Here is a 24,870-nt window from a genome sequence, read left to right on the forward strand (position 1 = left end):
TCTCCCTTAATCTTCCTGACAGGACTGACGTAGATTCACCTTTTGTTTTCCCTCACTTTTCTATCTACTCCCACTTCCATCTTCGATGGGAGATGCCGTTCTGACTTCTGTAGGTTTACAGTATATATGAAGAAATCACTTCCACTGAATGTTTATGACAGGACTCCTGTTATCTCTGGTCTTCTAAATTAACAAGCTACATGCTGTTATATATACTCCTCCCCTGATCACATGACTATGACATCATCACAGGTCCTGTGCGCACAGAACAGCCATATATCTGATGTGCCACGCTGCAGGTGGAGGTATGTGTAGATTCCTCATCATTCTCTATCAGGATCGTTTATTACTCTTCCTTACATAGTGATGTCAAATTTTCTGATGGCAAGGAGTACAAACAAATTAATTTTGGAACCGATCAAGCCAGACATGTCACTGGAAGCAAGGATCACCAAGCTATGACTTGCCTAGCTTGAGCATATCATATAAAGAAAGCAATGATTGGAGGACATCATGGTCAAAAGAATAAAGGAAACAAGGCAAAAAGGAAGACCAGTAACCCAATGGTTTGATACTATTAAGATAACAGCGAAGAAGATCCTGGTGGACCCTTCTAGGCTTGCACAAGATAGATCTTCTAGCAGAGTGTTCATCCATTGAGTCACCATGGCTCGAGATTGAGCCGAGGGCCATTAAATAATAAATAAATACAAAGAAAGCTGTCAATCACTAATAAGACCGCCCAATGGACACCAAAATCCTAGAAAGAGCAGAGGTTTAAATCATTAATTCACAGGTTATACAGAATCTTTTCTCACAAAACTATTAATTGATCGGCTCAGCTCTCCCTGCTCTATAACATAGTGCCTGTAGATTGCATTTTCATGGTGACATAAAGGTCTCACATCTGAGCTATGGAAAAATATAGAGAACCAAAAGTGCAAACATCCATTGTCTTTACACAGCCATTAAAAGTGTTTATAGGTCACATGTCTACTTCTCAACACTACATGATAGTTGAAAGAAAGACAATTTCTTGGAACGTTTCAGACCAAACTTCCTTAAGTCTTCCGAATGCAGATATGTTCAGGAATTGATTGAACTTGTGTTTATACCATAAGAAAAAATATATATTTTTCTGTATTTTCAGACATTAGACACTTGATCACGCACTCCACCATGCAGGGTAGAACCGTGCCATGGGGTTTTCTTTGTAGCTTCGTACAAAGGTGGACTGCCAAATCAAGCTCATTAGTGTTCCCCAAAACCATGTGTTTTGACATAACTCTGACCGAAGATATAACTCAACATGGAAAAGCTTAGGGATGATGACCAACTGGTTTCAGTTGTTAGATTCACCAAAGATCGGATATGCAAACCAAGCACTTATTGCACAACAGCTGAGAAGAAATGCATGTTTCATGAACATGTAGAAACGTAGAACAGCACCAGGAGTTATATGTCTTACTAGAATTCATCATGGAATGAAGAAATATATACAAATGAACTGTTATTTTATTGGCTGTATAAAGATTGTTGTGCTGCACGTATGCTGTTATATATCTTCAAGATTATCTGAATTTTATAATTCCCATGATCCTAAGGGACAAGACCTAGGTATTCTGTGCCTGACCTCTAGGTGTATAAAGTGTTTTACCACATTATAGCTTTATACCAGCATCACAACTGTAATTGTATATTTTACTTAGTATTTTGTATCATTTTACACCAACATCGTCTTTCCATTCAGGTTCCTCCAATATTGGATACTAATATTTATTTATATAATTTTGATGATCCATCAAGAATGGATATGGAGAGAGATAAGATGACTGAGCGGATATTACGCCTCACCCTAGAGATCCTCTTCCGGCTTACTGGAGAGGTGAGAGATTCTGATGACATCACATTACATAATTCGTATCTATTGGAATAGTAAATTAAGGAGATAAAAAAGCACAAATAGGGTCTTATCCTTCGGATTAATTGTAGTTTTTAACAAGCAGCTGCTCACCTGATGGCATAAAGCAAAAGCATGTGTGTATCGGCTGCTGTAGATCTACGGGCCACCAATGCGACCTTCTCAGAGACGTTGGTAAAGGAGAATTTGTGTATTAAATCCGCACTAACACAATGATACAAATTCAGATATATTGAAGAATTCTGGTTGTTTATTCAACACATTTCAAGTTCTATCTGAACCCTTCATCAGGAAAATTACCACAAAAACATCATGTCTTTGTGGTAATTTTCCTGATGAAGGGGTCAGATAGACCTTGAAACGCGTTGAGTAAACCACCAGAATTCTTCAATATATCTGAATTTTTTTATCATTTTGGCAGCGCGGATTTAATCCACAAGTTATCCTTTATAAATGTATCTATGGGAATAACAGACAGAACTGGAGAGGTGAGGACTCTGAAAATGTCTGTAGTGAGATTTATTAATGTGTCTCTCCATAACCAGGATTACACAGTAGTGAAGAAGACCTCTAGTGAACGCTGTCAGGACCCTGTGTCTGAGGGATGGGGAAAAACCCTGAGCCCAATCGCTGGGCCTGCACCTCATCCCCTGTTACATGAGGACATCAATGACCAGAAGATCCTAGAACTCATCTATGAGATGATTGAGCTGCTGACTGGAGAGGTGACACTGCTGGGAATGCTGGGATATTATACAGTAATGCTATGAAGGGATCAGGGTGATGACAGTATCATTGTATGTGTCAGGTTCCTGTAAGGTGTCAGGATGTCGCCGTCTATTTTTCCATGGAGGAGTGGGAGTATTTAGAAGGACACAAAGATGTATACAAGGACTTCATAATGGAGGTTCCCCAGCCCCTCACATCACCAGGTAATAGACAGGACTAAATACACACCGACTATAATCTGCATGTAAAGAATGAATTCAGTCCCTGTGTGTGTTTCCTCCAGATCTACCCAGTAAGAGGACAACACCAGAGAGATGTCCCCGTCCTCTTCTTCCACAGGACTGTAAACAAGAAAATCCCAATGTTCCTCAGGATCATCAGGTAGATGGAGGGAAGGTATCATGAGATCTCCTCTATGATGTGTAGACAGCTGTGAAGGTCTTGTTTTCAGTCTTGTTTTATCCACCAGTATTATATGTTTTATACTTGTGTAATGAGAACAGTGGAGATGGCAGGATTAGAGCTGATCATAGATGTGACTTCTCCATCTGTTTGTGACTTTTATAATATTTGTTTCAGGGTGAAGATCTGACCCATATTAATACTACAGAGAGATATCTGAGGGGTGATGAGTGGTGTAAAGTGGAGAATCCTACAGATTGCGATCTAGGTGAGTAGTGACCACTAAATACAGAGAATGCACAGATTCATGGAAATATACACTCCTCAATATTGAAATTGCAATGTGGCATGTGGGAGGAGCATAAAAGCCAGTTTTTGGGGGCAAAAAAAATGGGATTACATTTTGTGGGATGATTTTGTGATGCCTCATGTTCAGTGATTATCTTCCAACTGATCGTTTGTCCATCTAGTTTTCATGGCTCAAGATTGAGCTGAAAGCCGTTAAATAATAATAATAATAGCTGACATTTACTATACAGTATAAGCACAGTATTTATATAGCTTTTAGGCCTATGAGTAAAATAACTCTAAATTTCATGGGTGCCAGTTACTAAATTCTAAACAATGTGATATAATTACCCAGGTATATAGGAAGTATGACAATATTTTCATTAAAAAAATATTTCTATTGATATAAACAGTAAAACAACTTTAAAAATCAAGAAAGATGCAGAATTAAGAAACAAAGGACTAAGACTTACATGAATAATTTGCATATCAGGAATGATTATCTCCAAAAAGTTTAAATAAAAGGTTTATAATAAAGATTGAGAAAGCATGATTAGGCTATTTCATTCAACAAATGAATAAGTGGGATTAATATAAGTGCAGACTGATATTTCTCAAAACATAAAGACGTTATCTGCATATATATTGACCACTGTATAATTAATAAGTCACATAAGGAGTCATTAAATGGTCTATCTTGGATATGGAAATACCTGCAACAGAACACCCCATATAATAACCATCAGTACTTAGCGAAGTGCACCTAACAGCAGTTAAGGTGTTTATATGGTATTGCTTGTGCATGAGCCATTGGTTAAAAATGGAGTGGAGATACCTGTAATAAGGTTAGGCTGGAAGACATAAATTTACCTGACAGAAGTGTCTTGCGGTATATCTGTGTAGATGTCTTGTCTCTGCCCCGACGCGCATTTTTCGCCCAGCTTCTTCTTATAAGCACAGTGTGACAGGCAAGCAGTTCCCGCAAAACACTGTACATGTACTGTGTGGTGATAGCTAGGGTAGGGCTGTATGTTTTAGCTGACACATTGCTGCACCCACCACGGTTGGTGCTAGGACAGATTGTATACTTTTCAGAGACTAGATGTCACTGTCAATAACAGTGGTATCTAGATGACTGTAAGAGTTTCCATACAAAACAATCGCTTCCAGATACTGTGGCCTGTTAAGGGCAGCTATCGGAAGGTCCTTAGACATCTATTTTTTTACGCACGAGAAAACCTGTCCTAGTTTCAACAGTGATTTTCAGCGTTTCATCAGAATGTCATCCTATTTTGGTCTGAGGTTCATCAGTTTTTCTTGGATAAGAAAAAAGCGTCTCTAAGTTTTCTACCTAGCAGTCCTCAAAAAATGGACAACACTCTATGACATCCAGTGCTGTTACATTTTTTGAAGGACCCATAGACTTATATTGCCGATTTTTAACCAACACTTAGATCAATCCTTTCAATGTCTGTGCGATTCTGCACAGACCGGTTGCTCACCAAAAAAAAATAAATTGAACATGTGAAAAAAAAAAAGCCAAAATGTTTCAACACCTATTCATGCAATGGTTTTCCTTGTCGTTCTTGGACTGTGCACTTTGTAGATTTAGATTGAAGGCAGCAAATGCTAAAGAAACACATGTGGAAACGAGGAGAAAAGAAATGTGATACAAACCAGAATATGTGTTAAATCTTAGAGTCCTCGAAATTCCTCTCTTTTACTGTGATGGCAACTTTACACCCCTATGGAACTCAAACCGTTTAATCAGGTAGTCATCTAAAATGGCTTTTTAGTAGAACTGTAGTAGTGCACAGGGGTGCTGAGCACTTGTTGGCTGCTCTGCTTTCACTCTGCATTTCAACTCAAATGAGTTGAGGTGATGACCCATCTCTTTCCTTTGCAGAATGCTGTGGTAGCCATACTGGGTAAGTGTGCCTTGAATGTGAAATAAATCAACAACATGGTCACCAGGAAAGCACACCCACGCCATTACACCTCACCTTCCATGCTTCACCCCAGACATCTAAAACCTATCCGATCACTTTTTCTGCATCTCATAGGCATGGCAGTTGATATAAAACATACAAAATTTTGACTCCTAGTGCAGATTTCCACTGATCTAATGTCCACATTTTGTGCTGTTTGGCTCTTCTCCTTGTTTACAGTATTCAGTAGTAACCTCTTTGCAGCAACTGAACAACAAATGCCTATTACTTGCAGTCTTCTCTGAACAGTTGATGTTGAGATGTGTCTGCTGCTTGATGTCTGTGCATCATTTATGAGGACTGTGATCTCAGGTGCTGTAAATATACGGTTTCTGAGGCTAGTAACTTTGAACTTATCCTCTGCTGCAGAGGTAATTGTTCCTGTCCTGGAGCGGTCCTAATCAGCACCAGTTTCATCATAGCAACTTGATATTCATCTCTGCTCTTGACAATAACTTTCAAGCTTCTAGCAATTTTCCATATTGACTAACCTATATGTCTTAAAGTAATGATGGACAGTGGTTTATATTTATTTGAGTGGTTCTTGCCATGCCCTGACTTAGGCCGGGGTCATATTTGTGAGTGCAATGCATGAAACTCGTGGGAGTCTCTCCCTCAATACCCCGCACTGCCGCCGGCACTTGGGACCGGAGCGTTAATCTGCAGCCGCATGAATAGCTGTGGAAGAGGGATCAACTTTTTTTGGATGTGTGTACGAATACTTCTGCAAAACACAAATGATGTTTGAAAATATTTTCAGAAGGCCGGTGATTCCAGAATTTGACACTTGACGAGGGTTCTTTGGAAGCTATTCCAGGTGACTAATTGATAAAACTGCTTCACAGAATGCCAAGGGCATGTAAAACTGTCGTCAAAGTAAAATGGGGGTACTTAGAGGAATTGAAGGTTGTTTCTTAACTATTTTTTTCCATATGTGATCTTTTCGTGGTTTTACTTCCTTCACTCTGAACCTACAATGTGCACATTCCAAAAACCACAAAGCTACTGCATGAACAAGTGTGTATAAAAATTTTGACAAGTATTGTAAATGAAAAAAAAAACAAGCACTCACGTGCCTCAGTTGGCAGAAAAAGTAGCAAGTTCTAGCTATTAATTTTTTTTTTGCAAAAAATAGGTTTCTTTGTGCAAAAGTAGCACAACATAAAAAAGTTACATAAATCTGATAGCGCTGTAATCAGACTGACCTCAAGAAGTCAGTTGCCTATTTCACTGTGCAGTGAACAGCATAAAAATATAATGAAAACTAATAATAAAATAATTGTGGCGTGTTCTTTTTGATTCTGCCTCCCAAAAATTGGAATAAAAAGCTGCTATAAAACAGTTACGTAACCAAAATCGTATCGATAAAATCTTAAAATCATCATGCAAAACAAAACAAACATCTTCACTCAGGTCTAACATCTACCAACACATACAGTACTGTATTTTGCCAACAAAAAAATGCACCTGACCTTAAGACATCCAAATTTTGGGAAGGAAAATAGGAAGTCTTTTTTTTTTTTACTGAAATTGTGATGCGTCTTATAGTCCGAATTTATGATAGCTAACCGGGGGAAGGGTGGCTGTGGTGGAACGGTATCCCAGGAGGCAGGGTTGCTGCCACAGGAAGCTGGTGGCAGCGGCAGGAGTGGGACAATGCTGCAGGCTCTGGGCTGGGTGGAGGGGGTGCAAAGCTGCTCCAGGCCTCAAGCTTTCACAAAATGGTGGTGGAGTCTCCGCACTTCACACTGTTTTCAGTTACCACCTCCAAGTGCGCAAATAGTAGTTAATGTTTTACACAGGTTTACCCGGACTGAGAGGAGCCAGAAGACCACCACGTCTGATTTCTCCTACTCCTGCACTGATAAGAAGCACTTCACCTTCATATTAAATGGTGCAAGTTTCTTTTAGCAATGCAGGGCTAATCTGCTCAGTTGAGAGCTTCTGGAAGCTTTCCTTTGTTAAGGCTCTCAGCTGTGCACTGTTAGCCACTTCCATCTCCTGTAACTGGGTCCTGGAAAGCACTCTTTGTCAGAGGTAGCTTTTGCTGCATGGATGCTGGTTGTTGTTGGTTGTTAATGGAGAAGGTGTTTGGTTGATTTTTCTGTGACTGTAGCTAGGTTTTCAGTGTGTGATAACTCCATTTCTTCTCCTGCTTTGGTTTAACCTCATCCTCCACTCCCCGATGCATTCCTCTGTTGTATGTGTGAGTATATTTGTATGTTTGGTATTTTTTGTAACCTTGTTAATCTGATTGGTGTATTATGGTACACTACTACTACCCTCTTTCCTGGGTGGGGGAAGGGTACAGGCTGAGGGCAGATTCAGGAGCTAAGGCAAGGTATCTGGCCCCGGCATCTCCACCATCAGGAATAATCCGGGGAACAGGGCGAGCTAGGGCGCCCCTAGCGGTAGGGACAGGGGAAAAGGAGCCCCTGGTCCCAGGACAACCGACAACAGAGTCGTGACAGTGTTGACATATATGGCATTTTTACAATGGATCTGCTGTTAGTCACAAGAAAAGAACCTTGGGGCAGGGCCTTCATCATATTGCTTACCACTTTTGAAATCTGAGGAGACATTTTTCAAAGTCTCCGAGTATTAAGCACAGACGACGACTTTTACAATGAGTTCCATCATGCTTTTTTTAGACAGCATACATTTCAAGTCTGCATAACTCACTCTATGTTGTGAATTCTGTTCTTGGGCTCCCTCCGGTGGTTATAAGTGGTAGTGCTGCTGTCTGTCCTTCACAGCAGTTATCAGGTGTGTCCACTCTGGACTGGGCTATTTAATCTGGCTTCACCCTTTAGTGAGTGCCAGTTGTCCATTGTTTTCTGGAGGATTCACATCTCTTCATGGTCTCTCCTGCTTCCTGGTCTTTTCACCAAGATAAGTCCTGCTTGTTTTGCAGCCCACATTTTGTGGGCTTTATTGTTCGGTGCATTTCATGTTTTTTCTTGTCCAGCTTGATCTGTGTAAGGATTTATGCAGTCAAGCTGGAATCTCTGGAGAGGCAGATATGCCCTCCATGTCTTTAGTTAGATGTGGAGTTTTTTGTATTTTCTGTGGTGGATGTTTCCTAGTATTTTAATACTGACCGCATAGTTCTCTGTCCTATCTTTCCTATTTTAGCTAGATTGGCCTCCTTTGCTAAATCCTGTTTTCAGCCTGTGTATGTTTTTTCCTCTCCTCTCACAGTCAATATTTGTGGGGGGCTGCCTATCCTGTTGTGAATTCTGTTTTTGGGCTCCCTCTGGTGGCTACTGGTGGTACTGGTTGACTTTTGTCTTGTGTTTCCAGTGCACCTGTTTTCATCAGGAAATTGGGAGTTTCCTATTTAGTCTGGCTTCTCAGTCACTCTAGCGCCGGCAATCAATGTTACCAGAGCACCTCTGTTGCTTGCTACCTGCTCCAAGTCTGCAATTCAGCTAAGTTGAATCTTTGGCATTTTTTGTGTTTGTTTTGTCCAGCATGCATTTATATTTCTCGTGCTGCTGGAAGCTCTAGTGATCTGAAATTACTACTCCGGTGTCATGAGTTGATAACGGAGTCAAGGTAGTTTCAGGATGGCTGCTTAGGGTTTTGAGGTAACCGCGAAGTCCTCTTTTGTATTTTCATCTATCTAGTCAGAGGGCCTCACTTTGCTGAATCTATATTCATACTGCGTTTGTGTTTTCCTCTTACCTAACCGTTATTATATGTGGGGGGCTACTATAACTTTTGGGGTTTCCCTGGAGGCAAGCCAGGTCTGTGTATTCCTCTTCTAGGGGTAGTTAGATCTCCGGCTGGCGCGAGGTGTCTAGGGATAAAACGTAGGCACACCCCCTGGCTACTTTTATTTGCGTGTTAGGTTCAGCATCGCGGTTACCTGAGATACCATCTTCCTAGAGCTAGTCCGTTTTTGCCCGTGTCCCTGCCATTGGGAATCATGACAGTATTGCCGGCCCTAATGTATTAAAAGTATTGGCTAAAGAAGGAGAGAAAAAATAATTTTCTGACACTTTTTTTTTTTTTTTTTTTTTACTCAGAAGTTCTGTCTAACCATAATTGCCATCTGCTGTTTTTTTTTTTTCTCTCCTCTTAACCCTTGAATGGCTCAGATCTCTGCTGTTGAGAAATGGATATCCAGAGTTTAGCTTCAAATCTTAATACTCTTGCCTCTAAGGTTCAAAATATCCAAGACTATGTTATACATGCTCCTATGTCTGAACCCAAGATCCCTATACCTGAGTTCTTTTCTGGAGATAGATCTCGTTTTTTGAATTTTAAGCACAATTGTAAATTGTATCTTTCTCTGAGATCTCGCTCCGCTGGAGACCCCGCTCAGCAGGTTAAAATTGTTATTTCCTTGTTGCGGGGTGACCCCCAGAATTGGGCATTTGCATTGGCACCAGGGGATCCTGCGCTGCTCAATGTGGATGCGTTTTTTCTGGCACTGGGGTTGCTCTATGAGGAACCTAATTTGGAGATTCAGGCTGAAAAGGCCTTGATAGCCCTCTCTCAAGGGCATGATGAAGCTGAAATATATTGTCAAAAATTTCGAAAATGGTCGGTGCTTACTCAGTGGAATGAGTGCGCCCTGGCGGCGAATTTCAGAGAAGGTCTCTCTGACGCCGTTAAAGATGTCATGGTGGGGTTTCCTACACCCACAGGTCTGAATGAATCCATGACTATGGCTATTCAGATTGATCGGCGTTTACGGGAGCGCAAACCTGTGCACCATTTGGCGGTGTCTTCTGAGCAGGCACCGGAGATTATGCAATGTGATAGAATTCTGTCCAGAAGTGAACGGCAGAATTATAGGCGTAAAAATGGGTTGTGCTTCTACTGTGGTGATTCTGCTCATGTTATATCAGCATGCTCTAAACGCACAAAAAAAGGTTGATAAGTCTTTTGCAATTGGCACCTTACAGTCTAAGTTTATTTTGTCTGTAACTTTGATCTGTTCATTATCAACTATTACTGTGGATGCCTATGTGGATTCTGGCGCTTCCTTGAGTCTTATGGATTGGTCCTTTGCCAGACGTTGTGGGTTTAGCCTAGAGCCTTTGGAAGTTCCTATCCCTCTGAAGGGTATCGACTCCACACCTTTGGCTAGGAATAAACAACAATTCTGGACACAAGTGACTATGTGTATGACTCCTGACCATCGGGAGGTGATTCGCTTCCTTGTGTTGCATAACTTGCATGATGTCTTAGTGCTTGGATTGCCATGGTTGCAAACTCATAATCCAGTCCTTGACTGGAAAACAATGTCTGTGTTAGGTTGGGGATGTCAGGGGGCTCATGGGGAAGTACCTTTGGTTTCCATTGCTTCTTCTACTCCCTCTGAAATTCCGGCATTTTTGTCTGATTATTGTGATGTTTTTGAGGAGCCTAAACTTAGTTCTCTCCCCCCTCACAGGGATTGCGATTGTGCTATAGACTTGATTCCGGGCATCAAGTTTCCCAAGGGTCGTTTATTCAATCTATCTGTGCCTGAGCATGCTGCTATGCGAGAGTATATTAAGGAGTCCTTGGAAAAGGGACATATCCGTCCATCCTCATCCCCTTTAGGAGCAGGTTTTTTTTTCGTGGGTAAAAAAGATGGCTCCCTGAGGCCCTGTATTGATTATCGCCTGTTGAATAAGATTACAGTCAAATACCAGTATCCATTGCCACTATTGACTGATTTATTTGCTCGTATTAAAGGGGCAAAGTGGTTCTCTAAGGTTGATCTTCGGGGTGCGTATAATTTGGTGCGGATTAAGCAGGGAGATGAGTGGAAAACTGCATTTAATACGCCCGAGGGCCATTTTGAGTATTTGGTAATGCCTTTTGGTCTTTCTAATGCTCCTTCAGTCTTTCAGTCCTTTATGCACGATATTTTCCGTAAATACCTGGATAAATTTATGATTGTGTATTTGGATGATATTTTGATTTTTTCGGATGACTGGGAGTCGCATGTTCAACAGGTTAGGAAGGTTTTTCAGGTTTTGCGGTCCAATTCTCTGTTTGTAAAGGGTTCAAAGTGTATCTTTGGGGTTCAGAAGATCTCCTTTTTGGGGTATATTTTTTCCCCTTCTTCTGTTGAGATGGATGCTGTCAAGGTTCGGGCTATTTGTGATTGGACGCAGCCTACTTCCCTGAAGAGTCTTCAGAAGTTCTTGGGCTTTGCTAATTTTTATCGTCGATTTATAACTGGGTTTTCAAGTATTGCTAAACCTCTGACTGATTTGACTAAGAAGGGTGCTGATGTTGCCAATTGGTCCTCTGCGGCTGTGGAGGCCTTTCGGGAGCTTAAGCGCCGCTTTTCTTCTGCCCCTGTGTTGCGCCAGCCTGATGTTTCGCTCCCTTTTCAGGTTGAGGTTGATGCTTCCGAGATTGGAGCGGGGGCGGTTTTGTCGCAGAAAAGTCCCGATTGCTCAGTGATGAGACCATGTGCATTCTTCTCTCGAAAGTTTTCGCCCGCCGAGCGAAATTATGATGTCGGTAATCGGGAGCTCTTGGCTATGAAGTGGGCATTTGAGGAGTGGCGTCATTGGCTTGAGGGTGCTAGACATCAGGTGGTGGTCTTGACTGATCACAAGAATCTGATTTACCTTGAGTCTGCCAGGCGTCTGAATCCTAGACAGGCGCGCTGGTCATTGTTTTTCTCTCGGTTTAATTTTGTGGTTTCATACTTGCCGGGCTCGAAAAATGTGAAGGCAGATGCTCTTTCTAGGAGTTTTGAGCCTGACTCCTCTGGTGATTCTGAGCCTACGGGTATCCTTAAGGATGGAGTGATTTTGTCTGCTGTCTCCCCAGACTTGCGACGTGCTTTGCAGGAGTTTCAGACTGATAGGCCTGATCGTTGTCCGTCTGGGAGATTGTTTGTTCCAGATGAGTGGACCAGTAGAGTCATCTCAGAGGTTCATTCTTCTGTGTTGGCGGGCCACCCTGGAATTTTTGGTACCAGAGATTTGGTGGCCAGGTCCTTCTGGTGGCCTTCCCTGTCTCGGGATGTGCGTACCTTTGTACAGTCTTGTGATGTTTGTGCTCGGGCCAAGCCTTGCTGTTCTCGGGCTAGTGGATTGTTGTTGTCCTTGCCTATTCCGAAGAGGCCGTGGACGCACATCTCTATGGACTTTATCTCGGATCTCCCGGTTTCTCAGAAAATGTCCGTCATTTGGGTGGTGTGTGACCGTTTTTCTAAGATGGTTCATTTGGTACCCTTGCCCAAATTGCCTTCTTCATCGGAGTTGGTTCCTTTATTTTTTCAGAATGTGGTTCGCTTACATGGTATCCCGGAGAACATCGTGTCTGACAGAGGATCTCAATTTGTGTCTAGGTTCTGGCGAGCGTTCTGTGCCAGGATGGGCATTGATTTGTCTTTTTCATCTGCGTTCCATCCTCAGACTACTGGCCAGACGGAGCGAACTAATCAGACTTTGGAGACTTATTTGAGGTGTTTTGTGTCTGCTGATCAGGATGATTGGGTCGCCTTTTTGCCGTTGGCAGAGTTTGCCCTCAATAATCGGGCCAGTTCTGCTACTCTGGTTTCTCCTTTCTTTTGCAATTCTGGGTTTCACCCTTGTTTTTCATCTGGTCAGGTGGAATCTTCGGATTGTCCTGGAGTGGATTCTGTGGTGGATAGACTGCACCGGATTTGGAGTCATGTGGTGGACAATTTGAAGTTGTCTCAGGAGAAGACTCAGCAGTTTGCTAATCGTCATCGTCGTGTGGGTCATCATCTCCGTGTTGGAGACTTGGTGTGGTTGTCTTCTCGTTTTGTCCCTATGAAGGTCTCTTCTCCTAAGTTCAAACCTCGGTTCATAGGTCCTTATAAGATTTTGGAGATTCTTAATCCTGTATCTTTTCGTTTGGACCTTCCAGCATCTTTCACCATTCATAATGTCTTCCATAGGTCGTTGTTGCGGAGGTACGAGGTACCGGTTGTTCCTTCTGTTGAGCCTCCTGCTCCTGTGCTGGTGGAGGGTGAATTGGAGTATGTTGTGGAGAAGATTTTGGACTCTCGCATTTCCAGACGGAGACTTCAATATCTGGTTAAATGGAAGGGATACGGTCAGGAGGATAATTCTTGGGTGACTGCCTCTGATGTTCATGCCTCTGATTTGGTTCGCGCCTTTCATAGGGCGCATCCAGATCGCCCTGGTGGTTCTCATGAGGGTTCGGTGCCCCCTCCTTAAGGGGGGGTACTGTTGTGAATTCTGTTTTTGGGCTCCCTCTGGTGGCTACTGGTGGTACTGGTTGACTTTTGTCTTGTGTTTCCAGTGCACCTGTTTTCATCAGGAAATTGGGAGTTTCCTATTTAGTCTGGCTTCTCAGTCACTCTAGCGCCGGCAATCAATGTTACCAGAGCACCTCTGTTGCTTGCTACCTGCTCCAAGTCTGCAATTCAGCTAAGTTGAAGCTTTGGCATTTTTTGTGTTTGTTTTGTCCAGCATGCATTTATATTTCTCGTGCTGCTGGAAGCTCTAGTGATCTGAAATTACTACTCCGGTGTCATGAGTTGATAACGGAGTCAAGGTAGTTTCAGGATGGCTGCTTAGGGTTTTGAGGTAACCGCGAAGTCCTCTTTTGTATTTTCATCTATCTAGTCAGAGGGCCTCACTTTGCTGAATCTATATTCATACTGCGTTTGTGTTTTTCTCTTACCTAACCGTTATTATATGTGGGGGGCTACTATAACTTTTGGGGTTTCCCTGGAGGCAAGCCAGGTCTGTGTATTCCTCTTCTAGGGGTAGTTAGATCTCCGGCTGGCGCGAGGTGTCTAGGGATAAAACGTAGGCACACCCCCTGGCTACTTTTATTTGCGTGTTAGGTTCAGCATCGCGGTTACCTGAGATACCATCTTCCTAGAGCTAGTCCGTTTTTGCCCGTGTCCCTGCCATTGGGAATCATGACACTATCCTTTGGGAATTTTCTCTGAGGCGAGATAGCTTTCCCTTTTCAATCTATAGGGTTAATTAGTCCTTCGGCTGTGACGAGGTGTCTAGGATCAGTAGGTACATCCCACGGCTACTTCTAGTTGCTGTGTTAAGTTCAGGGTCCGCGGTCAGTACAGATACCACCTTCTCCAGAGTACGTCTCATGCTGCTCCTAGGCCACCAGATCATAACAGTACAACTGGCCGACAATGAGTTAACCGCATCTCAGAAGAAGGGAAAGAAAGTGCTGAGCCATTTTTTTTCTGTACTCTGTTGTGTTTTTTTTTCCCTCTTTATCTCTGGGTGGCTCAGGAGTTTGGCGCTGATATGGATGTTCAGGGACTTGCTTCTCGTGTGGATCAACTTGCTGCTAGAGTACAGGGTATTTCTGATTATATCGTTCAGACTCCGGTTTTAGAGCCTAAAATTCCAACTCCTGATCTGTTTTTTGGGGACAGGTCTAAATTTTTGAGCTTTAAAAATAACTGTAAACTGTTTTTTGCTCTGAAGCCCCGTTCCTCTGGTGATCCCATCCAGCAGGTTAAAATTGTCATATCTCTGTTGCGTGGCGAACCCCAGGATTGGGCATTTGCCCTGGAACCTGGGAATCCGGCGTTGCTTAATGTAGACACCTTTTTTCAGGCGCTTGGGTTATTGTATGATGAACCTAACTCTGTAGATCATGCTGAGAAAACCTTGTTGGCCCTGTGTCAGGGTCAAGAAGCGGCAGAATCATATTGCCAGAAATTTAGAAAATGGTCTGTGTTGACTAAATGGAATGAGGATGCTTTGGCGGCAATTTTCAGAAAGGGTCTTTCTGAATCCGTTAAAGATGTTATGGTGGGGTTCCCCACGCCTGCTGGTCTGAGTGATTCTATGTCTTTGGCCATTCAAATTGATCGGCGCTTGTGTGAGCGTAGAGTTGTGCACACTATGGTGTTGTCTTCCGAGCGGAGTCCTGAGCCTATGCAATGTGATAGGATTGTGTCTAGAGCTGAACGACAAGGATTCAGACGTCAGAATAGGTTGTGTTTTTACTGCGGCGATTCTGCTCATGTTATTTCTGATTGCCCTAAGCGTGCCAAGAGAATCGCTAGTTCCGTTACCATCAGTACTGTACAACCTAAATTTCTGTTATCTGTGACCCTGATCTGCTCATTATCATCATTTTCTGTCATGGCATTTGTGGATTCAGGCGCCGCTTTAAATTTAATGGACTTGGAATTTGCCAGACGTTGTGGGTTTCCCTTACAGCCTTTGCAGAGTCCTATCCCTTTGAGGGGCATTGATGCTACACCATTGGCTCATTGGCTAAAAATAAACCTCAGTTTTGAACACAGCTAACCATGTGCATGGCGCCAGCCCATCAGGAAGATTGTCGTTTTCTGGTGTTGCATAATCTGCATAATGCTATTGTGCTGGGGTTTCCATGGTTACAGGTGCATAATCCGGTGTTGGATTGGAAATCTATGTCTGTGACTAGTTGGGGTTGTCAGGGGGTTCATGATGACGTTTCTTTGATGTCAATTTCCTCCTCCCCCTCTTCTGAAGTTCCTGAGTTTTTGTCAGATTTCCAGGATGTTTTTGATGAGCCCAAGTCCAGTTCCGTTCCACCGCATAGGGACTGTGATTGTGCTATTGACTTGATTCCAGGCTGTAAGTTCCCTAAGGGCCGACTTTTCAACCTGTCTGTGCCAGAACATGCCGCCATGCGGAGTTATGTTAAGGAGTCTTTGGAGAAGGGGCATATTCGGCCATCTTCTTCTCCATTGGGAGCAGGTTTCTTTTTTGTTGCTAAAAAGGATGGCTCCTTGAGACCCTGTATTGATTATCGCCTCTTGAATAAGATCACGGTCAAATTCCAATACCCCTTGCCTTTGCTCTCTGATTTGTTTGCCAGGATTAAGGGGGCTAGTTGGTTTACTAAGATTAACCTTCGAGGGGCATATAATCTTGTTCGTATTAAGCAGGGCGATGAATGGAAAACTGCGTTTAATACGCCCGAGGGCCATTTTGAATATCTTGTGATGCCATTCGGACTCTCTAATGCTCCATCTGTGTTTCAGTCCTTCATGCATGATATATTTCGGAATTATCTTGATAAATTCATGATTGTATATTTGGATGATATTTTGATTTTTTCGGATGATTGGGAGTCTCATGTGAAACAAGTCAGGATGGTATTTCAGATCCTTCGTGTTAATGCCTTGTTTGTAAAGGGGTCTAAGTGCCTCTTTGGAGTACAGAAGGCATCTTTTTTGGGCTTCATTTTTTCTCCCTCATCTATAGAAATGGATCCGGTTAAGGTTCAGGCCATTCATGATTGGATCCAGCCCACATCCGTGAAGAGCCTTCAGAAATTTTTGGGCTTTGCTAATTTTTATCGCCGTTTCATTGCCAACTTCTCCAGTGTGGTTAAACCCCTGACCGATTTGATGAAGAAAGGCACTGATGTGACGAATTGGTCCTCTGCGGCCGTTTCTGCCTTTCAGGAGCTTAAACGCCGATTTACTTCTGCCCCTGTGTTGCGTCAACTGGATGTTTCTCTTCCTTTTAAGGTTGAGGTTGACGCTTCTGAGATTGGGGCAGGGGCCGTTTTGTCTCAGAGGAACTCTGATGATGGTTCCTCGATGAAACCGTGTGCCTTCTTCTCTCAAAAGCTTTCGCCTGCGGAACGCAATTATGATGTCGGTAATCGTGAGTTGTTGGCTATGAAGTGGGCATTTGAGGAGTGGCGACATTGGCTTGAGGGGGCTAAGCACCGTATTGTGGTCTTGACCGATCATAAGAATCTGATTTACCTTGATTCTGCCAAACGGCTGAATCCTAGACAGGCCCGATGGTCCCTGTTTTTCTCCCGTTTTGATTTTGTTGTCCCGTATCTTCCGGGTTCTAAGAATATTAAGGCTGATGCCCTCTCTAGGAGTTTTTTGCCTGATTCCCCTGGGGTCCTTGAGCTGGTCGGCATTCTGAAGGAGGGGGTGATTCTTTCTGCCATCCCCTCTGATTTACGACGGATTCTTCAGGAATTTCAGGCTGATAAACCTGACCGCTGTCCAGTGGGGAAACTGTTTGTTCCTGATAGATGGACTAGCAAAGTGATTTCTGAGGTTCACTGTTCTGTGTTGGCTGGCCATCCTGGGATTTTTGGTACCAGAGATTTGGTTAGTAGGTCATTTTGGTGGCCTTCTTTGTCACGGGATGTGCGTTTCTTTGTGCAGTCCTGTGGGACTTGTGCACGGGCCAAACCTTGCTGCTCACGCACCAGTGGGTTGCTTTTGCCTTTGCCGGTCCCTGAGAGGCCTTGGACGCATATTTCTATGGATTTTATTTCGGATCTTCCGGTTTCCCAGAGGATGTCGGTTATCTGGGTGGTTTGTGTCTGGTTTTCTAAGATGGCTCATTTGGTACCTTTGCCTAAATTGCCTTCCTCTTCTGAGTTGGTTCCGTTGTTTTTTCAGCATGTGGTTCGTTTGCATGGCATTCTGGAGAATATTGTGTCCGATAGAGGTTCCCAGTTTGTTTCCAGGTTTTGGCGGGCCTTTTGTGCTAGGCTGGGCATTGATTTGCCTTTTTCTTCCGCATTTCATCCTCAGACAAATGGCCAAACCGAGCGAACTAATCAGACTTTGGAAACTTATTTGAGATGCTTTGTGTCTGCCGATCAGGATGATTGGGTGGCTTTCTTGCCATTGGCCGAGTTTGCCCTTAATAATCGGGCTAGTTCTGCTACCTTGGTTTCACCTTTCTTTTGTAATTCTGGGTTTCATCCTCGTTTTTCTTCTGGGCAGGTTGAGCTTTCTGATTGTCCTGGGGTGGACTCTGTGGTTGACAGGTTGCAGCAAATTTGGGCTCATGTTGTGGACAATTTGGTGTTGTCTCAGGAGGAGGCTCAGCGTTTTGCTAACCGTCGGCGGCGTGTGGGTTCCCGGCTTCGGGTTGGGGATTTGGTCTGGTTGTCTTCCCGTCATGTTCCTATGAAGGTTTCTTCCCCTAAGTTCAAGCCTCGGTTTATTGGTCCTTATAGGATTTCTGAGATTATCAATCCAGTGTTTTTTCGTTTGGCCCTTCCAGCCTCTTTTTCCATCCACAATGTTTTTCATAGATCTTTGTTGCGGAAATATGTGGTACCCGTCGTTCCCTCTGTTGATCCTCCTGCCCCGGTATTGATTGATGGGGAGTTGGAGTATGTTGTTGAGAAGATCTTGGATTCTCGTTTTTCAAGGCGGAGGCTTCAGTATCTTGTCAAGTGGAAAGGTTATGGCCAGGAGGATAATTCTTGGGTTGTTGCCTCTGATGTTCATGCTGACGATTTGGTTCGTGCCTTCCATTTGGCTCGTCCTGATCGGCCTGGGGGCTCTGGTGAGTGTTCGGTGACCCCTCCTCAAGGGGGGGTACTGTTGTGAATTCTGTTCTTGGGCTCCCTGCAGTGGTTATAAGTGGTAGTGCTGCTGTCTGTCCTTCACAGCAGTTATCAGGTGTGTCCACTCTGGACTGGGCTATTTAGTCTGGCTTCACCCTTTAGTGAGTGCCAGTTGTCCATTGTTTTCTGGAGGATTCACATCTCTTTATGGTCTCTCCTGCTTCCTGGTCTTTTCACCAAGATACATTTCATGTTTTTTCTTGTCCAGCTTGATCTGTGTAAGGATTTATGCAGTCAAGCTGGAATCTCTGGAGAGGCAAATATGCCCTCCATGTCTTTAATTAGATGTGGAGTTTTTTGTATTTTCTGTGGTGGATGTTTCCTAGTATTTTAATACTGACCGCATAGTTCTCTGTCCTATCTTTCCTATTTTAGCTAGATTGGCCTCCTTTGCTAAATCCTGTTTTCAGCCTGTGTATGTTTTTTCCTCTCCTCTCACAGTCAATATTTGTGGGGGGCTGCCTATCCTTTGGGAATTTTCTCTGAGGCGAGATAGCTTTCCCTTTTCTATCTATAGGGTTAAATAGTCCTCCGGCTGTGTCGAGGTGTCTAGGATCAGTAGGTACATCCCACGGCTACTTCTAGTTGCGGTGTTAAGTTCAAGGTCCACGGTCAGTACAGATACCACCTTCTCCAGAGTACGTCTCATGCTGTTCCTAGGCCACCAGATCATAACACTCTATCCAGCAATCAAATCCAAGACCGGAAAGTTCCATATGGAAAGAAAATCCAAAATCCTCATTAAAAACTCTTTACCTAGGAGTAGAGTAAGGAAGAAAATATATAAAAGACTTGTTCTTATTTTGAATCCACTCCCAGCTTTGTTTATACTCCCTATATGATACTCCAGCGAGCATTTTACTAGAAAATATTGACCATAGGAAACACTGAAACAAGAACTTGTGATGATATTGACTTTATTAAGAAAAGAGTGCTACAGAACTACATGTGGCCTACCATAGTGATGCTTCTTTTGAGGTCTACTGCTGATTGTTATTAGTTTCACTTGACTGTTTTAGTTGTTTGTTTTTTTTTAAATCTGTATGTCTTGTAATTTGTGTGGATGTTACAGTGAAGGAAATAATTACTTGATCCTTTGCTGATTTTGTAAAAGTTTTCCCACTGACAAAGACATGAACAGTCTATAATTTTAAGAGTAGGTTAATTTTAACACTGAGAGAATATCAAAAATAAAATCCAGAAAATCACATTGTATAAATTATAAATATTTATTTGCATTTTGCAGTGAGAAATATTATTTGATCCCTCTGGCAAACAAGACTTAATACTTGGTGGCAAAACCCTTGTTGGCAAGCACAGCAGTCAAATGTTTTTGGTAGTTGATGATGAGGTTTGCACACATCAGGAGGAATTTTGGTCCACTCCTCTTTGCGGATCATCTCTAAATCATTAAGATTTGGAGTCTGTCGCTTGGCAACTTGGAGCTTCAACTTCTTCCTTAAGTTTTATATGGGATTAAAGTCTGGAGACTGGCTAGGCCATTCCACAACCTTAATGCGTTTCCTTTTGAGCCACTCCTTTGTTGCCTTGGCTGTATGTTTTGGGTCACTGTCTTGATTTAAGACTCAGCCAGGACCCATTTTTAATGTCCTGGTGGAGGGATGTAGGTTGTCACTCAGGATTTTACGGTACAAGGCTCCATCCTTTCTGCCATTGATGCGGTGAAGTAGTCCTGTGCCCTTAGCAGAGAAATACCCCCAAAACATAATGTTTCCATCTCCATGCTTGACAGTGGGGACGGTTTTCTTTGGGTCATAGGCATCATTTCTCTTCCTCCAAACATAGCTAGTTGAGTTAATGCTAAAGAGATACATTTTTGTCTCATCTGACCACAGCACATTCTCCCAATCACTCGCAGAATCATCCAGGTGTTCATTGGCAACCTTCAGATGGGCCTGCATATGTGCCTTCTTGACCAGCGGGACCTTGCAGGCACTGCAGGATTTTAAACCTTTACGGTGTAATATGTTACCAACGGTTTTCTTGGTGACTATGGTCTCAGCTGCCTTGAGATCATTAACAAGTTCCCCCGTGTAGTTTTAGGCTGATCTCTCACCTTCCTCATGATCAAGGATACCCCACGAGGTGAGATTTTGCATAGTGCCCCAGATCAATGTTGATTGACAGTCATTGATATTTCTTCCATTTTCTTACTATTGCACCAACAGTTGTCTCCTTCTCACCCAGCATCTTACTTATGGTTTTGTAGCCCAGCTTTGTGCAAGTCTATGATTTTGTCCTTGACATCCTTATAAAGCTTTTTGGTCTTGCCCCTGTTGTAGAGGTTTGAGTCTGATAAATTGAGTCTGTGGACAGGAGTCTTTTATCAAGGTGACTATGTAAGACAGCTGTCTTTAACCACTTACCGACATCAGGCGGTATCTCTCCTTTTGATGTGGGCTCCGGCGGTGAGCCCACATCTTTCCCAGGACATGTGGCATTTAAATGGCGCTTCCGGCATTTGCGCCGGAAATAAGCACACCGGTGACCCACGTCACATGATTGCGGGTCACCGGTGTGTCGGCATGACAACCCGAGGTCTCCTGGAGATCTCTATGGTTGTCATTGCTGGATTGCTGTTAGCACCACCCAGTGGTCAGCGCTCATAGCAAGTCACCAATTCTACTACATAGAGGCGATCTGACCATCGCCTCTTTGTAGCAGAGCTGATCAAGTTGTGCCAGCTTCTAGTCTCCTATGAAAACTATTGAAGCATGGCAAAAGTAAAAAAAAGTTTAAAAATATAAAAAAATAAAAAAAATATAAAAGTTCAAATCACCCCCCTTTCGTCCCATTCAAAATAAAACAATAAAAATAAAATCAAACATACACATATTTGGTATAGCCGCGTTCAGAATCGCCCGATATATCAATAATAAAAAGGATTAACCTGATCACTAAACGGCCGTTTTTATGGTCGCCACGACATTGCAGTAAAAGACCGAAAGATCGTATCTGCACCTAAATGGTATAATTAAAAACGTTCAGCACACAAACCATAAACCCTCACCCAACTTGAGATCACGAAAAATGAAGACGCTATGGGTATTGGAAACTGTGCAATATTTTTTTTTTTTAGCAAAGTTTGGAATTATTTTCACCACTTAGATAAAAAAGAACCCAGACATGTTTGGTGTCAATGAACACGTAATGACCTGGAGAATCATATTGGCAGGTCAGTTTTAGCATTTAGTGAACCTAGCAAAAAAGCCAAACAAAAAACAAGTGTGGGATTACACTTTTTTTGCAATTTCACTGCACTTGGAATTTTTTTCCAGTTTTCTAGTACATGACATGGTAAAACCAATGGTGTCGTTCAAAAGTACAACTCATCCCACAAAAAATAAGCCTTCACATGGCCATATTGGTGGAAAAATAAAAATGTTATGGCTCTGGGAATGAGGGGAGTGAAAAACGAAAACGCAAAACCGAAAAAAGCTCCGGTCATGAAGGGGTTAATGCAGGTAACAAGTTGATTAGGAGCCTCTATCTAGTCTGTAGGAGCCAGAACTCTTAATGGTTGGTAGGGGATCAAATACTTATTTCTCACTGCAAAATGCAAATAAATTTATATAATTTATACAATGTGATTTTCTGGATTTTATTTTTGATATTCTGTCTCTCAATGTTAAAATTAATCTACCCTTAAAATTATAGACTCTTCATGTCTTTGTCAATGGGCAAACTTACACAATCATCAAGGGATCAAATAATTATTTTGTTCACTGTATACTGTATATCAGTATAAATCTATATCATTCTAACTAATAAAATCTTTTTATGCTTGGCAGATGACTGTCCCAGGAGCTCTGAAGGATGTCAGATTTCTTTAGATTATAAAGCAGATGATCGTGATAACCCACAAGATACACGTGAAGAGCATACCATAAATCCAAATATAGCCCTCTACAGCAAAGATCTATCATCTTATTCTCTAAAACAGGTCCTTTCTTCTGATTCATCACAGAAAGTTAAGAAAAATAAGCATAAGAAAAAAGATGTACTAAATCAAATTGATCACACATGGGAGAAGCCATATACATGTTCAGAATGTGGGAAATATTTTGACTGGAAATCAAAACTTATTAAACATGAGAAAACTCACACAGGGGAGAAGCCATTTTCTTGTAAAGAATGTGAGAAATGTTTTACAGAGAAATCAGATCTTTTTAGACATCAGAGAATCCACACAGGTGCAAAACCATTTTCATGTTCAGAATGTGGAAAATGTTTTAGACAGAGATCAACTCTTGGTAAACATAAAAAAATTCATACAGGGGTAAAGCCATTTTCTTGTTCAGAATGTGGGACACTTTTTACTGCTAAGTCATCTCTTATTAAACATCAAAATATTCACACCGGAGCAAAGCCATATTCATGTTCAGAATGTGGGAAACACTATAATGATAAATCAAATCTTGTTAGACATCAGTGGGTTCACACAGGTGTGAAACCATTTTCATGTTCAGAATGTGGGACACTTTTTACCGATAAATCATCTCTTGTTATACATCAACATATTCACACCGGAGAGAAGCCATATTCGTGTTCTGAATGTGGAAAATCTTTTAATGATAAATCAAGTCTTAATAGACATCAGAGGGTTCACACAGGGGTGAAGCCATTTTCATGTTCAGAATGTGGGACACTCTTTACCGCTAGATCATCGCTTATCACACATCAGAATATTCACACTGGAGCAAAGCAATTTTCATGTTCCCATTGTGGAAAATTTTTCAACCGGAAATCAAATCTTATTAAACATCAAACAACTCACACAGGGGAGAAGCCATTTTCATGTTCAGAATGTGGAAAATGTTTTAGCCAGAATTCAGATCTAACTAGACATCAAAGAATTCACAAGAGGTGAAACCATTTTCATGCTGAAAATGTGAGAAACATTTCTCCAGAAAATCATGTCTTAATCACCATAACCATCAAAAACCTCACAAATTGCAGAAGCCACTTTCATGTACTGTATACGGGACGTGTTTAAATCAAAACCATCAAGCCAGCGATGATTGCACATAAGAAGTCCCACGCAGGAAAAAAAAAGTGTTCTGAATTTTTTATGCACAAATAACATCTATTTAAACATCAAAGGGCACAGAAGCTGAGTTGTTTTTTAACCTTGTTTTCCTTACAAACAATACAATGAAAAATCCAACTGTAGACTGTAAGCACGCAAGGGTAGGTCCCTCTCCTCTCTGTTCCAGTCTGTCGTTGTTAGTTTATTCATTGCAATTTTATATTTGTATTTTGTATGTAAAACTCTTTTTACATGTACAGCACCATGGAATCAGTGGTGCTCTAAAATAATAATAATAATAATAGTCAAAATAATGTCCTGTGACTGAAGAAATAAGAAAGGCAATTTAGAACACTATGGCCCAGATTCATCAAGAGCAGCGTAAAGCACAGGTCTTGAAAAGTGAGTGGGTAGATGGGCTGAGGCTTGATTGGTAGAGTGTGTAGTGCCTTATTCATTAAGCACTTTGCATGATAAGTAATGAGGCCAGACATGAAGATTTGTGGTGTACGGAACTCCAATTCTCCTTGTGACTTTGATGACCTTGAATCCCCACACCCTGTCCAACTCCTAGCTGGGTAAAATTGTCAAGAAAACTTTCAAAAATGTTATGACAAAGCTATTTAAGTCAGAATTCTTGTGTAAAGGCAGAGATATATGAAGGCTTAATTTTCTTATTGAACAACTACAGTGCTGTTGGTCAATTGAAAAGGTTAATAAAACTGATTATTTAAGAAAAAGTGTGGCTCTGTCTTTCTTTGAATATCTATGTTTACAGAATTATGAACCTAAATGAAAAAAAAATAATTTTACTATTTTATTTGTTTGTTAATGTGAGAATAACCAAACATCTAAAAATTGTACAAATACACATTACTGACATTTAAATTATATATATATATATATAGAGAGAGAGAGAGAGAGAGAGAGAGAAAAAAAAAAAAAAGCCAACCAGCACTCCTAATGTGAACACGTGCAAAGCTGCATCGTATAGACAAAAAAACACAGCAGCACATGTACATGAATCTAGGCCATGTGAAAACACAGACAAATATTCAATATGAATTATACTTCTCAAAAATATTTTTTTAAAAATATAAAATAAATAAAAAAGTTATTGGATGTGGCCGCATCCAAACTGATCTTGCACTCCTCCC

At 41.9% G+C, this 24,870-nt stretch overlaps 1 protein-coding gene across 1 annotated transcript; it reads left to right on the forward strand.

The window, feature by feature from the left end:
- The first annotated feature begins 233 nt into the window (after positions 1-233).
- Positions 234-24,453, forward strand: LOC143766321 (uncharacterized). Its single transcript, XM_077253910.1, has 7 exons — positions 234-305; positions 1,751-1,885; positions 2,467-2,646; positions 2,730-2,853; positions 2,934-3,031; positions 3,230-3,320; positions 22,476-24,453. Exons 2-7 carry the CDS (start codon positions 1,808-1,810, stop codon positions 23,552-23,554), a joined length of 1,650 nt encoding a protein of 549 aa, XP_077110025.1. The 5' UTR covers positions 234-305; positions 1,751-1,807; the 3' UTR covers positions 23,555-24,453.
- Positions 24,454-24,870: the final 417 nt, after the last annotated feature.

Source organism: Ranitomeya variabilis, chromosome 4 (genome assembly GCF_051348905.1).
Source record: "Ranitomeya variabilis isolate aRanVar5 chromosome 4, aRanVar5.hap1, whole genome shotgun sequence".
NCBI classification, from domain to species: Eukaryota; Metazoa; Chordata; class Amphibia; order Anura; family Dendrobatidae; genus Ranitomeya; species Ranitomeya variabilis.

What these genes read in the sequence shown, in the direction of transcription:
- LOC143766321 (XM_077253910.1), top strand. Translation starts at nt 1,808, where the DNA reads ATGGATATGGAGAGAGATAAGATGACTGAGCGGATATTACGCCTCACC. An exon ending in CCAGCCCCTCACATCACCAG is followed by an intron (nt 2,854 to 2,933) that starts GTAATAGACAGG and finishes TGTTTCCTCCAG; the next exon opens with ATCTACCCAGTAAGAGGACA. An exon ending in ATGTTCCTCAGGATCATCAG is followed by an intron (nt 3,032 to 3,229) that starts GTAGATGGAGGG and finishes TATTTGTTTCAG; the next exon opens with GGTGAAGATCTGACCCATAT.